This window comes from Podarcis cretensis (genome assembly GCF_951804945.1).
Source record: "Podarcis cretensis genome assembly, chromosome: 13".
Taxonomy (NCBI): domain Eukaryota; kingdom Metazoa; phylum Chordata; class Lepidosauria; order Squamata; family Lacertidae; genus Podarcis; species Podarcis cretensis.
The window spans coordinates 23,393,379-23,409,053 of record NC_137182.1 but is presented as its reverse complement, the minus strand read 5'-3'; the positions used below and the strand labels follow the sequence as shown (position 1 = coordinate 23,409,053).

Here is a 15,675-nt window from a genome sequence, read left to right as displayed (position 1 = left end):
TAGTGCTCAGCCTTGAGAAATTAAATTCTGTGTTTGTGCCCATGCCACCTCTATCAGCTTGATCTATGCCAGTTTCACAAGCAATTCACTTCCAGGAAGGCTTTTTGGAAGAAAGGGCTTGTCCATATCTGAGCATCATTCAGCTGTTAATCCAACGCCCCCCCCATTTGAATTTGACTGTAGTAGTCCACACCCACATGTATCTACTTTGAGCAGGATTACCACTAGGCGCTGTGGGTTAAACCACAGAGCCTAGGGCTTGCCGATCAGAAGGTCGGTGGTTTGAACCCCCATGACGGGGTGAGCTCCCATTGCTTGGTCCCTGCTCCTGCCGACCTAGCAGTTCAAAAGCACATCAAAGTGCAAGTAGATAAATAGTTACCCCTCTGGCGGGAAGGTAAACGGTGTTTCCGTGTGCTGCTCTGGTTCGCCAGAAGCGGCTTAGTCATGCTGGCCACATGACCTGGAAGCTGTATGCTGGCTCCCTTGGCCAATAAAGAGAGATGAGTGCTGCAACCCCAGAGTCGTCCGCGACTGGACCTAATGGTCAGGGGTCCCTTTACCTTTACCACTAGAAACAACTTCTAGATTCTAGACACCGGTGTCTCACTCCAATGTTCTCTTTGTCTAATTGACTTGATTTGAGGAGAGACTCTTTTCCACCTGCCTTGCTCCAACCTCCAGCCCTAGGAGCCTCTATAAGAGGGCTAACTGGCACTGTTTCCAGAGGAAGAACTGTGCAGAGAGAGAGAGAGAGAGAGACTCTGTTTGCCATCAGGGGGTGGATGGTTTCACCTGTGCTGCCCCACCTCCATCCCAAGGAACCTTCAGAAGGTAGTTGCTGCCACAAACACTATGTGCATGTTTATTTTAATGAGCTGACCGGAATCAAAGATTATGAGTCAGGGAGGGGGGAGAATGTTTGTATGAACTTAACAGTACTTAAGTATAATTTTTGGTTGCTATTTTGTTAATGTTAATATTGTTTCATAGAACATATATTCTGTATTGATTTGTTAATCACATAATAGGACTTTTGCTTTAATTGTGATGTTTAGCTTATTTTTTATTTATTGCATTGTTAACTGTGTTTTATAGATTTCAATTGCTTCACTGATGATTTGTTAATTATTGTATATGATATATGCTGTATTTGTGAGGTTCTATTATGTTCTATCATGTTATGGTTATTTACTGCTTGTAAGTTGCTTTGGGATTCATTTGAATGAAAAGTGGCATAGAAATATAATAAATCAAATCAAATATTTCCCAAATGTCAATCACTCCTATGACTTCATTCATTGGCTGAAACACTGAAAGGGAGGAGCAGGCCAGTTTCTCAGAAAACCAATGAGAAAAGTAGCAGCACATATTGCTTCATACTTCAGGTTCTACAAACACTAGAAACTTCCTGCTTTAGAAAAAAATGAAAGCTAGGAATCTGGGGTTGTGGATTATTTGGTGGGCGAGGGAGGACTCTTCCCTTTATTCCTCTGCAAAGAACAATGCCCACAATTTTTGATGGAATTCCTCTGCCTCATTCAGGACTGCAGCCAATGCATCGATTACAAAGGGAATGCTCAGCTAAAACAGAATTACACTCCTGCAGAGCTGTCAAATGGCCAGTTTTAAAACTGGACTGATGTGGAATGCTGGGTTTTTCTAAAGTACTGCCTATGCACTAAACTCATGTTATTGCTGCTTCTATGGGTAATATCAGATCTAGTTGTGGTTGTTTTTAATTGTCTGTTGATAGCATAGTGCTTTTAACTCACAAAATGATGTACAATCATGTTCATTGTTTGGCCTCGCAATGTTGAGGAAACATTGCTAGTTCTAGTTTCCATCTGACTAATGTGGAACTGAGGCTGGGAAAAGGTAACTTGCAGAAATTCCAGTCAAACCTTAAATCCATCATCTTTATAACAGGACCACACTGCTTCTGGATTCCAATTCCCATCAGCTCAATGGTCAGGAATGATATGTGTTGTAGTCCATCAACATCTGGAGGACTACTATGAAATCACTATGAAAATGCATAAATCAATATATCAAGTGGCTCCAGCAGTAAAAGGCAAGCTTGGTTCACAGACGGCTTATCCAACAGCAAATGTCAGCAACAGTCCTAGTCATCAGATCCACAGAACGTAAGTAATGACTAGTCATTCTCAAGGGAAGATAGTGTAGAGGGAAGAGGGAGAGAACAAGAAGCAGTGCTTAACAGAGATTTGGGGTTCAAGTCTGCTTAGAAGTCAACACTCACAGACCTAGAAACACATACTCTTTAAGTCCAGACGTGCAAAGGCTGATTGGCTACCAGCACTTTGCAAATGGATCAGGATCCCCTCTATTTGAATTCTTTCCATGCAACAGGACTCAGTGCTTGCTCAAATTACACCCTGCCAAGAAGGAAGGTGGTGGCGGCAATTCTGGATCAGCATGAAAGGAAAATGGTCCTTGTCCAAAGAGCTTGGATACTCATTTCATCTTGCAATGTTACACATGAAAATAAACTCTGACAATCAAAATGCAACATAACAAAAGGGGCTAGAGGGGAGGGGAGTGTTAGTGTAGTCCACTGAACCGTAAATGGACACTGTTAAATCTCACCTCAGCCACAAATTTTCTAGTAATTTTAAGGGAAGTCACTGAATACCATCCAGAGACAGAAAGGCACGCTGGACTACAATGCTTACCTCTCTTTTGATTGTGCTTTTCAAACTTGGGATACACAAAAGCATGCTACATTAGGGATATGTTTTTGCAAAAATGTTTATGTTAGGCAAAGTTGCACTCTACATGTTGTTCCCATAATCCAAATGCTCGTTATAGGAAATTCGCTTATGCAAACACGAGGAATTAGTAACCAAACCTTACTATACACACTGCAGATTCAGTTATCCCAGCTGCCAGACCTGTGTGTAGTACTGTAAACAAATAAACAGCTTTTAACAAGCCTTACTTATTTGTGCTTCACTGGCCTGTTGCAAGTGTTTCACCAGAAACCATGGTGGGAGGGGGGATCACACAAATAAGTGAGATTTTTTCCTTCCTTGTTTGCCTTTTACAAGGTTTCAGAGGGTTTTCCTGGGGTTTTCTGTCATTGGGTGGTCAAGATTCTATGGTCGGGAACGCATTATAAATGTCTCCATAGGAATAAATGGAAATCATCAACTCATTATGCAAACATTCACTTAACAAACTATTTTCTGAGAATGCATTGCAGTTGGACAGCAAGACCTGCTGTATGTCACATGCACATTAGGAGAAATGTGAACTTTAATGATGATGAATTCCATGTGGACTTAAAAAGAGAAAGAAAATGCAAACTTATTTGTATATATGGGGATCTGAACTTAAGACTCAAAAAAATGAGAAACGGAGAGAAACCAAAACTGACAGATCTGACCATTCCTAGCTCTACTGCACCTAAGTTGTATATGCAATGGAAGCAGTAGCAGACATTCCTGGACAGGTGAGATATTTGTACTTATCAAACCCAAGCGGACAGTGCACAGTATATTGCTCATCAAAATGCACTGCCCTCCAGACAACCTATCCTAGTTTCCCATCTAAACTGCAGCTGGTGAATACCAACAATGATGCTGATTGGGAAGAAACTGAGGGTGATTTGAATGTGCCCCTGGAGATGTGTTAACAAGAAAAAAATGGGGATGCATTTACAGAGTCTAGAGCTACCTCTTCATGCCACGGTTTTCAGATACGTGCTGTTCATTGTGTGGTATCTTCATCCTCACCCCATTTATCATTACTGCCTCTGGGTGGGATCTGAGGATATTCTGACAAGATTTTCCACAATGCACCAAGGAACTGGCAAACTTTTAAGCTCCTACACACCCCTATTGGCTTTTGAACTGTTTCAGACAAATGCTTTTTAAAATAATGAACAAGGAAAGTAAAGAGGGGGAGAACCTAAAGAGCGGGAAAATAAGGAAAGCTTGAACTTGATAAAAAGAAACCAGTCCGACGTGTAGAAGGGTGGTGTCAACTATAAACACCCAAGAGCTACTAGAATATGGTGAAAATATAGGAAGGATCACCAGAAACAAGGAAGGGACAAGCCTCAAGTCAGTATTTTTATGTTCTCACCTTAATGGTAGGTATGAACAATGGCACCACACATGTTTTTGTAACACACTCAGAATATGCACTTTCTATATTTAGCTGTCAATAACACAAACCACATCAACATATGCAGGGAGTTATCTCTGCATACATATCCCTAGTACACATTTGTTTGTAAAAGGCATAATATTTAGACAGTCACTTGTGAGACTAGTGGCTTAATTTATTCACTTGTACATATGCTTTGTTAGCCCATATACACAGAGAAGATTGTGTTTTGAACAAGTTCATTCTGCAGCATGGAACGTTACATTGCTATTTGTTGTATTATAACACCTGTTTATAAATGTAAATGATCTTCTTTAAGCAGTAAAGCTATTAATAGGAAATAAAGCTGTATTAAACATAATTGAAGCACAAACCAATGCATATTTTGGAATCACACTGCAGCATAGAATCTCAATATTAGACTACATAAAGTGGTTTGGCAAATGCGTTATTTTAAAGATAACCGTTATGAGAATACATGCATAATAAGAATATATTATAAGCACTACAGTTGCATGAAAGTATACTGAAATATGTGTGAACGTGCATCACTAATCGCGTGAAAAAACTGAAGAGTTCAATAAGGAATTTTCAGAATAATATTTGGGGTTGTCAGAAGCTCTATTCCTTCTGCAGATGCGTGTCTGCCCCAATCTCAATACTTATAGGGCCCATCTCCAAGATCTAATACAGTGGGTTGCTTTGGAACTATGAGAGTACAGTAAGTTTAGCTGAGTCTACCAAGAGCAGGAAAACCAGCTGAAAGCTTTTTCTTTAATCAGGAAGCAGAATGAACTTTGTCCGTATTTGCACCACAATCTTTTCATATGACTTTAAAACCATCATGATTTAAAGATAGCAAATGAGCTTCCTGATTTTCTGTTGATTTTAAATCAGAATCTTGTACAAGCCAAACTTGTTTCCCCTGACCCTTCCACCAAGACTCTTTAATTACTGCCCTGTGATATGTACAGGGTTTGCTTTGTTACAATCTGGAACATTTTTTTAAAAAACACAATAATAATATGGTGCATATTTTGACAGACACCAACAAATCAGACAGAACTGCTGTTTTGAAGGTATACTTTCAACACTGTAAAAATGGTGGTTTGTGGTAAAAATTAGCACACAACTTATAATAAAGAGAAAATAGGGAGGGGTGAAAAAACCTATTAGTGAGCATCACCCAAAGAAACTTCTATAGACATGATCGAGTCATGGCATATCCAGCAAGAACAGAAGAATGTATATTAAAATTTATGCACACTTGGTAATCCATGAAAATAATGCAATTAGTTTATATCTGATCTGCAAAGGAAAGAACACATAACAATAGAAAAGCTTGCAGCCATGACATTGAATACTGTTCCAAGTTTGCTTTCTCTTTAACATAAAAAAAAAATCCAAAACAGCTCCATCCATTCCACACACAGCAGCACGCCAAGTTTGAAGCGTGGGCGCAGAAGCAAAAAGGAAGGGGGAGCTGGCAGGGGTGGCAGAGAGGACACGTATAAGGAGGGGAGGGAAAACGCTGCCAATCAATCATTTATAATTAACAAAAAAATCCAATTGGTGGCTTTAAATAGAGATCAATGTGGTTGCAGGCCGGACGGGCGGATAGCAGAGAAGCATTTCACCTTCGCGTCCGTTTCCCTCGCAAGCTGTCTCACCTACAGATTCGCCATTTGTTTTGTTAACAAAGCTTCAGGGGGTGCCGGGCTCTCATTGAAATTTCATTAATCTAATGGAGTAAAGTCCTATAGAAAAAAAATCAAATTCTCGTTGAGCGAGATGCTACCTGGGAAAGATAACCTCTGGTTGAACTCCCAGACTTCTATTGCTCAGCTATTAGTCTGAGAAATCAGACAGCAACAAGGCTGATTACAGCTAGAGGCCACAACATTTTCCCCCTCACTCTCCCCTCCTCCTCTTTCATCCACCCCCCCCCCCAGCATACTCTTCCTAACTAGCAATTTTTGAGTGCAAGCAGTGGTGCTGGATTCTTCATCGAGAATGGCATGGGGCTCCATGGGGGGGGGGGGGCAGATAGCACAAGCATTCTCAAAGATGGCACTCAGGGGCTCACAAATAGCAAATTGACCCACAAGGATTATAATAAAGGGTGTGGGAGCATGTCCAGGGGGGACAGGAGGGGCGAGGAAGAAACCCATTACTGCAGGGTTCAGTGTTAACTTTCACAGAATGGATGGAAAGGAGCCCATTTCCAATTGGCTATGTTGAAGAGTGGAGCTTTTAAACAGGTGGGAGAGGATCTCTCCGAAAGTCTTCGCCAGAATAAAGGCTTTTTAAAACAGCTGCAATCAGGTAAGCTGCAATTCCTTTGATCCTAACTCTATAAGGAGAATCCGACCGTACTCCAGATCCGAAACCTACACCAGTGATATTTGGGAACGAAGTGCTCAGGGTTCAGAAAATGTTTCCATTTTTTAAAAGTTAGATTCAAACCTTCCACAAGCTAGCACCTTCTGGGATTTTTTCAGGCTTACACACATTAGTGTTTTAAAATTTGAAATGCAGGGTTGTGAGGAGGGACAGGCAGAAAGCCACATGTGAGAGAAACCTAGACCCACCTATTGCCTCAATTGTTTATCAATTCAAGGAATGCAATTTGTTCTTGAAGATGAGTGTGGGTCAGAAATCAAATCCAACCCCCCCCCCCGATGCTACCAGGAATGGAGAGCCTGTGGCCCACCAGATGTTGTTGGCCTACAACTCCCATTATTCCTCACTACTGGCCATGCTGGTTAGGGTTAGGTACAAGTCACAGCTTCCCTATCCCTTGCCCTACAGGAAACTTTCACACAGTTTTCCTTTCCGGTTATCACAAACGAAACTGAGATGGCTGACAGTCTGTTACCCCCACAACTGGCAACACAACTGACTGCGTACGGGAAGCAGAAGGCAGAAACATCTGAAGCAAACCACGCAAACAGTTCATTCTACGGGCAGGCGGCGCCAGAGTGAAGAAGGAAAATCTACCCTGCTATGGTCACAAATGGATTGGAATTCAGCTTCCCTCTCTCCCCTTGCTGAAGAGAACATAATAGGAAAGGGGGAAGCAGGATACTTTAAGACCTTCAGTTTGTCCACTTAGGTATAGGTATGGGAGCCAGAGGCGGATTTAGGGAAGCATAACTGGTTCGGCCACACTGGGCGCAGAGCCTCGGGGGCGCTGCTGGGGATGCTGCAACTATGCTTTAGAATGGAGCGGGGGGGGGGTAAATTTTAGCGCTGCATAGGCACCACTGAAATTTGAGACCCCAAGGTCTGCCACTGTGGGAGTGCACAAAAGACAGCCACAAAATTGTGAGCAGAAGGTCATACTAGAGTTCCCACTATTAGAGAATCCCATTATTATTCCATATTAGAGTGAAACTAGAGTTTAACTCACACTATATGCTTACCTTCTGCACCAGACACACCAATGTGCAACACTTGATTTAAAATACCAAATATTTTAATTTCCCTGCTTAGTGCCGTTTGCCTTTGGTGTACAAATGAAATTGACAGTCATACAGCCTCAATCACCTGGAAGGGGAAGACAGAGCAGGAAGGCAATCCAGCAATGGGGAGACAAGAAAATTCTAGAGAATAGGTGAGCAGAGCATAGAACATTAAGATATTCAGGTCCTTTCTGGCTCTTTGGTTCTAAAAACAGATGGAGAAACATCATAGGAAACTTGAAAGCTTATAAAGTCTGCCACAGCAGCAACAAAAGAATAAGCAGAACTCAAGGGAATAAGGCAATGGTATCATCTTAACTCTGCATTCAGGAGCTAGGGCTGCAATCTTGTAATACTTACTTGGGACTAGGAATGGACACATCTGTCCATTTTTGGTTTATCTCCATTTCTCCTTTCCTAAGTATAAATTAAGATCTCCACATTTCGGCAGCAGTTTGCAATTAAAAAAAAAAAACATACAAACTCTCATGTACATCAGTGTTTTAGTGCAAATTTCTCCTTACACTTTTTTGTATAGTTTTGACTAAGATACAAATTTTTGCAGTTTCCACTTCCATAATGCACTTTTGCACAGTATTTTCACTAATGTATGCATTTTTTTTGCTTACTTTCCCCTAATATAAGCATTTTCGTACACATTGGTTGGTTGGAGAACTGCATCAAAAAATTCGGAGAAGTCTCAAAATTTGTACAAGTACAAAATCTGGTGAACATTTAAGTACTGGTGTGTACATAAGCCTGAGAGGTGCAGATCAAGCAATTTGTACTGGATTTTGCACAGACTGAATTCTTCAAGAACCCTAATGAAGCATTAGCTTACCTTCATATACACTGGTGGCAACAAGGTGAGCAAAGAAGAGTAGCTGAAGATCCTTTCTATGCTTTCTAAATTGTTCTATGCTAGATCAATTTACAGTGCAAATCTATGAATGTCTACATGGAAGTGTTACTTAGTCCCAAGTACAGATAGGGGATAAATTCTATTTTGTTTGCGTTTTAATGATAACATACATAATTTCCACTTCTCAAACTATCATTTAAGTATGATTAGAAATGCAGATAGCAGAATGCACTTCATTCTACAGGCTATTCACTCATTATGAGAATTGGCTTCTAGGACACAACATTCAAGGTACTAGCTCATATCTATAAAACCCTGGCCTTTTAGGCCCCATATACTTTATGGAACATATCTATCCTTATGAGTTTCCTCCATTCCCAACCATCTTCTACAACAGGCTGGTGCCCTCCAGTTGTTCTGGACTGCAACTCCCATCCACTCTAGCTATATCCAGCTAGCATGACTTACAACCATGGGACTGTAGTCCAAAACATTTGGACATCACCAGGTTGGGTAAAGCTGCTTTATAATGGCCTTGTTAGAGAAGCCCTGCTAAAGGGTGCCACCTGTTATATAACTATAGTTGTCAAGAGGATGTAGTATAGCCACCTCAGTCATGGCCTTTAAACTGTGATCTTTTCCTGTAATGTTTGTCTGAGCTGAAGCTGGAAAATTTATAAAATGTTTCTTTTAAAGCAGATTTTCATAGTTTTTTACATCTATATGACCTGGTTTTAAGGTCACTTTTACTATGTTTGTTTCAAACATGTGTATTTTTGCCCCAACTGAAAATCTAAACAGGCTTCTGGTGATACAGGGTATGTGTTTGTAAACAGACAAATTCATGCTCCCACTATCCAGCAAGCTTTGTTGAAGCACTCATTTCCCCATTACAGTGGTACCTCGGGTTAAGTACCGTATTTTTCGCTCTATAAGATGTACCAGACCACAAGACGCACCTAGTTTTTGGAGGAGGAAACAAGAAAAAAAATATTCTGAATCTCAGAAGCCAGAACAACAAGAGGGATCGCTGCGCAGTGAAAGCAGCAATCCCTCTTGCTGTTCTGGCTTCTGGGATAGCTGCGCAGCCTGCATTCGCTCCATAAGACGCACACACATTTCCCCTTACTTTTTAGGAGGGAAAAAGTGAGTCTTTTAGAGCAAAAAATACGGTACTTAATTTGTTCCAGAGGTCCGTTCTTAACCTGAAACTGTTCTTAACCTGAAACACCACTTTAGCTAATGGGGCCTCCCGCTGCTGCCATGCCACCGGAGCACAATTTCTGTTCTCATCCTGAAGCAAAGTTCTTAACCCGAGGTACTATTTCTGAGTTAGCGCAGTCTGTAACCTGAAACGTATGTAACCTGAAGCGTATGTAACCCGCAGTACCACTGTATACCACAAGAACCAGTTCCAATTACATTTTGGGGCTCCAAGTTTCATTAAAATGAGCTTTGGCACTCTCAGGCTCAGGATATCAAGTCTTCTGCCCCATGCCCCTCAGCAAGATAGTGTGGTTTCCCCTAAGCCACATGCACTTCAGTTTAGGAGGCAGATTTTCCAGGCTAGAAAATGTTGTCCTGGCATGCCCAGAAAATTAAATTCTGAGCGCCTGTTTCTTCATACAAAAAAAAGTGATTGCTTAAGGTCTGGACCTCTCTTGTGCTGCACTAAGAAAGGAAGAAAAAATAAGGATTAGGAATACCCAAATACAGGGAAAAGCGCAGAGTTCATTAGGAAGGAGGATCCACTGCTCCTTAGCACAGAACCTGGGAGGCAACACCAAACAGAGAAACGAATGAGACTGTTTGTGAGTAAGACTGTTTTTTTCATTCTCTTTTTCTTTCTGTCTCCCCCTCCTTCTCTCTCTCTCTCTCACACACACACAGGCGCGTACACATACATATGAGTCTTTAGGGATTTGCATGAACTTTTGAACCAGAGACTCAAAGACAGGGCCCAGCCTGTTCCCACTTTAATAAACAATTTTTTTTCTTCAATTAATTAAGGTTTGGAAAGAAAAAAATAGCAGAAGCGAAGTAATTTAGCATGCAGCGCATACGTTACAGATGGATCCCACCTTTGGATGCTTATTAAATCTATGCATGATTGCACTGGGAGAAAATTAATTGCATTGTTTTTCACAATTCAAGATGGCTTTGCAAAACAGCAAAGAAAATGATGCAAAACTCTAGACTTTTTTTAGTTTCTTTTTTTAAAAAAACCTTTACAAACACCAACAGACTTTTCAGAGATATTTTGTTTCAATTAGTTCCCAGATGCCATAGGAAGAGGACAGACAGCTTCTAAATATGAGTAAAGGTTTTATAAGACTCCAGTTGGAGTAAAATTGAGACACTAATATAAAACCATCCTACAAAATCGCATCTTTGCTTCCTCTTCAAAACGACCCCCCTCCCCACACACAAAAGTCTCGCTCAGCAATTTCAGAACCATTCAATACTAGAAAGAGTTTTATTTGCCATGATTGAAAAGTTACAGGATCAGAGAAGAGCCCTGGAACACAGGAAGCTGTTTACAACGACTAGCAACTAGCGATGGTTCTCTAAGCTTTCAGGCAAGAATCTTTCTTAGTCCTACCTGGAGAAACCAGAGATTGCTCCTGAGACCTTTTGTATGCAAATCATGCGCTCTACTCATGAGCTACGGTCCTTCCCTGTAAGTGGCTTTATCCTGAGGCAAGGTGAGGTGACTGCCCCCAGGTAGTGCTGTTCGGGTGCCGCCAAGGGCAGCAGAATGGGAGACTAACGAAAGGGTAACAACCTAGCAGGTGTTCTCCTGCACAAGCTCTAATGAAATGAAAGAGATTAATAGATTAATAGGCTAATGTTTATTTCTACTCCTTTTCATAAAATGAAAGTGAGATAATCTGATTGTTACATCAGTGCCTAGACATGGTAATGAACTGGATGAGAGCCAATAAGTGTGAAACGCAGTCGAGATAAAACTGAAATACTATTAGTAGTTGGTTCATCTGCTCAGGTGGTGTTCAACCTGTTCTACAGGGGGACCCCCTCTAAAGCAGGGTTGGCAAGTTTTACCTCGCCTGGGCCGGTTCACTCCAGCGGAGATCCCTCTGTGGGCCAGATCGCGCCTGCGCCAGCCCACAATTTACGGCGTCTGCACAGACACGATTTCTGGTGCCTGTACAGACATGATTTTTTGCATCTGTGCATGCGCAGACACGATTTCCAGCACTGTGGAAGGGAGTCTCCGTGCCGCGCCAGTTTAGCACAGTATGCGGGGACTTGCTGAGCAGGCGGCTTGGTTCAGGAGCGGCTCATGGGCTGGTTAAACAACCCCCGTGGGCCACTTGTGGCCCATGGGTCTTAGGTTGCCGACTTCTGCTCTAAAGCATCAAGTTCACAGTCTAGTCTCGAGTGCTCAGTGATCCACCTTTGCTACTAGAGGCACAAAAGGAAGGAAGGGCAACAGCATCCTTTGCCAGTTTAGATTAGCAATGCATTGTACACAGGTCTGCCTTTGAAAATGGTTCAGAAGCTTCAGTAAGTTCAAAATATGACTGTGAGACTACTACCTGGGTCTAGGTGACATGAGTAGATCACAACAGTGCTCTGTCATCTTCATTGCCCTCCTCCACTGCCAAGCCCAATTCAAGGTGCTGGGTTTTGACTTTTAAGACCGTTCAATAACTTTGGCTCAGCAAACCTCTTTCCACATGTACCTACCCAGCTCTTCTTCAGGGGCTCTTCTTCAAGTGTCCCTACTAAGTGAGACGCAACAGATGGCTAGAGGAATAAAAGGCCTTTCCAATGGTAGCTCCTTGGCTATTAGTGTGCCCTCCCTAAAGAAGTTCACTTGGCACCTTTTATGCTGTATTAGGCTTCTAATACATTTTAATTCTTATTTCTTGACCTGAGAGCCACCTGAGAACTCTGTTATAGGGCAGACTAGAAATACTATAAATTAGAGTAGGGAACTCCAGGTGTTGTTGGACTCTAACTCCCATGAACCCCAGCTAGCATATGCAAATACTCAAGCATGATGGGACTGTAGCAACATCTAGGGATCTGCAGGTTCCCCATACTTGCTTGCAAATAAATAAGTATTAAGGTAAAGGTACCCCTGCCTGTACAGGCCAGTCGTGTCCGACTCTAGGGTTGCACGCTCATCTCGCTCAAGAGGCCGGGAGCCAGCGCTGTCCGGAGACACTTCCGGGTCACGTGGCCAGCGTGACTAAGCAGCATCTGGCGAGCCAGCACCAGCGCAGCACACGGAAACGCCATTTACCTTCCCGCTATAAAGCGGTACCTATTTATCTACTTGCACTTAGGGGTGCTTTCGAACTGGTAGGTTGGCAGGAGCTGGGACCGAACGACAGGAGCTCACCCCGCCGCGAGGATTCGAACTGCCGACCTTGCGATCAGCAAGTCCTAGGCACTGAGGTTTTACCCACAGCGCCACCCGCGTCTCATTAGCCCAATCAATTAAAAAACAAGCTTTTGAGTTATACAGAATTCATTTTACCACCTCTCACCCCCAACTTACTTGATGATCTGTGACAAGCTACAATCTTCCAGCCTCAGCAGTTCAGTTCATCAACAATATGGATTTAATAACTCTCACCTACCTTATGGGGTTATTGTAAGGAATGCCAAGATAACATACAGGCAATCTTTTGAATGCTTTGAAAGTAATATTAATTGGATATTATTATCATCAATTTGTTGTTGTTGTTGTTGTTGCTTAGGCTGCAGTATTTAGGAGAAACATAAAAACTGATGTTGCATTCTATAACTGGTGTTTACGAAGCCTTGTCTATTGCTTTTGGGGATAAATAACTGGACACATTACCGTGTTTTACAGAAGTCTCCTGTTAAATATTCTTTGGGAATGAGCAAGAAACAAAACCCATGGAAAAGTGTGTGCCATGTTACAAACAAAAGATGTATAAACTCAAGAAGTCTACTTTCCCCCTCATTATCTCTCCCCACGTTCCTCCCCGCCCCCATGCCCCTGGTCTTAGGAGTTTGTAGATTAATTGTAAACTCACCCAGACTGCCCCCCAAATGACCTCATGCCGAACTTGAAAGGCCCACACGTTTTTCTAAACGGGGCAAAAAGAGTCATTTGTTTTCCCGAACACACTTCCAGGTTCTTTCAAAAACAGATCCTTTCCATGAACATATCCCGCCTTTACACAAGCCAGCTTTAAACCATGAGAACCTCTTGCTCTCAAGCTGAACAGAGACGACCCCAGGGTATCTTCAACCTAAACCCTGAAAACAGACTTGAACCTGCACCTCAGTGAGACCAGAGTAACAAAACCTTGATTTTTTAGCACTCAAGAAAGATGTAAAGGATATGGAGACCAGAGGCCTCTCGAATATAAATTGCCTTCTACAGTGCCTTCATAAATGACAATAATAGTGTTCCCACCACCACTGCTGCCAGGAACCACGTCAAAGACTGTGTTTCTTATCATGCACCTGCATCCTACTTGATAAATAGGGGACATATAGCATTTAGGAACATGTTTTTAAAAAACAAAACAAAACAAAAAAACAGCTTACATTTGAAGCAGTGAACTCCTGTCTGGCACAACAGCTCCATGCAATGTTTCACTTTTGGGGGAGACTTGTGTCTTTGGTGAGTATTGTGAAAAGCAAACCAGCAGCTACTAATACCACACACTTTATGCAAAGATAACAGATACTCTTAATGAGAACACTACATCCTAAGGGACATTTGTATGATTTAAGTTCATGCACTTTTCCTGTTTTTGCAAACAGACCTAGAGTTAGTTGCACTTACTGTATGTTTCATAAAAATCAATAGAGCCTAAGTACTAACTAAGGGTCAAACTAGACACGTGCTTAGATATGCAGCTAGCATCTACTTAACTTGTTTTTCCTTAACCTATTGAAGGGAAGGGGGAGCATGATGCTCAGTGTGAAAGAAGAGTGTGGGAGGCTTTTAACTCTTCCACCAATATTGGAATGGAGATCCTTTACACACAGACACACAGGCAGACCTCAACAGCCTCCATCTAGAAAATGGCAGGTATGTTATTTCTAAGAGCACAAAAATATGCATTTAAGCATGGGTTGAAACGACATACCAGAAACTGGTTCAAGGGTATTTAATGAGATCAATCTTCTTAAATGCAGACTCCGGGAAATACATGTTTCCAGTTGTTGTTCTTAAAGAAAGAACAAAATTCTAGACCTCAAAAGGGGGCGGACCCCCTAACTTAGGGAACTTACTGAGACCTGTATGACCTTTATGAATCTGCTATATATTAGAATCTCAGAAATGTTCTGCATAGGAAATCAATGCCTTGTTCCCAGAACAATTCCCACATGCCCCAAATATAGGCACTGGGTCCTCTCTTTCTGTGAAAGCAGAAATAAGCAAGCAGCCTTTTGTAGCTCTTGTGGCTCTCTGAAACAAATTAAAATTACAATGGCAGCACCTCCTAAAGACTCACAAGTGGGTGCCAATGAGTACCTGTTGGATTTGGATGTGAGAGAGGCATAGGTCTAAACCTCTGCTAAGACATGAAGATCACTGGGTAGCCTTGTAAAAGTTGATGTCTCCTAGTCTATTTCATAAGGTTTTTGTGACGACAGGATAGATAAGAATGACAAAACTCTCTATATGCTGGAACATGCTACAGACATGAATAATTACCCAAAGAAGTTTCCCATTCCAGGCTGTATGAATTCCACAAGTGTGTTGCACTTATTGTACACTGCCCTGAGAACCCTTGGATGAAGGGCAGTCTAGACAATCAAATAATAAACAAACATACAAAATATGACACTGAGCAGATATCTGTATCCTGTAAATCTTACCTATTTTTTTAAAGAAAAAGGCAAATTTCTAGTCCTTATGTTTGCAAAGACTGAGAGTGTGAGAAATCTGATAAAACAAAAGAGAGGCTTGACAGACTTTCCACTAGGCAAGGGCTGGTGTGGAAGAGAAACAGTGTGCTTCATAGTTGTTTTCCCTTTCCCATGAATAGTAGAAGCATATGTTGTGTTCCAAGCAAAGGGATTTCCTACAAATTTGCTTGTTCTATTTAATTGATACAACGCACAGAAATCAGCGTTTCATTATTTTTTAGTGTTGAATCATATCTTGCTCACTTGAGGCACTCTTTAAGCTTAAAAGGGTACATAAGTGAATTCACACATGCACCCTATAATTGAATGACTGAAGTATTAAGT

The 15,675-nt window shown here is 41.7% G+C and overlaps 1 protein-coding gene across 9 annotated transcripts in view; it reads right to left on the bottom strand.

Annotated features, from left to right (window-relative positions):
- SKAP1 (src kinase associated phosphoprotein 1) overlaps positions 1 to 15,675 on the bottom strand; it is a 350,548-nt gene that overhangs the window by 240,570 nt on the left and 94,303 nt on the right. The window contains exon 1 of one of the 9 annotated variants that reach the window (XM_079949865.1): positions 7,959 to 7,995. The exons of the other annotated variants lie outside the window; for them this stretch is intronic. Within the exon in view, the coding sequence (XP_079805991.1) occupies positions 7,959 to 7,980 (22 nt within the window). The 5' untranslated portion in view covers positions 7,981 to 7,995. Of the gene's footprint in view, positions 1 to 7,958; positions 7,996 to 15,675 lie in introns of those variants that run through there. 9 annotated transcript variants of the gene reach the window in all.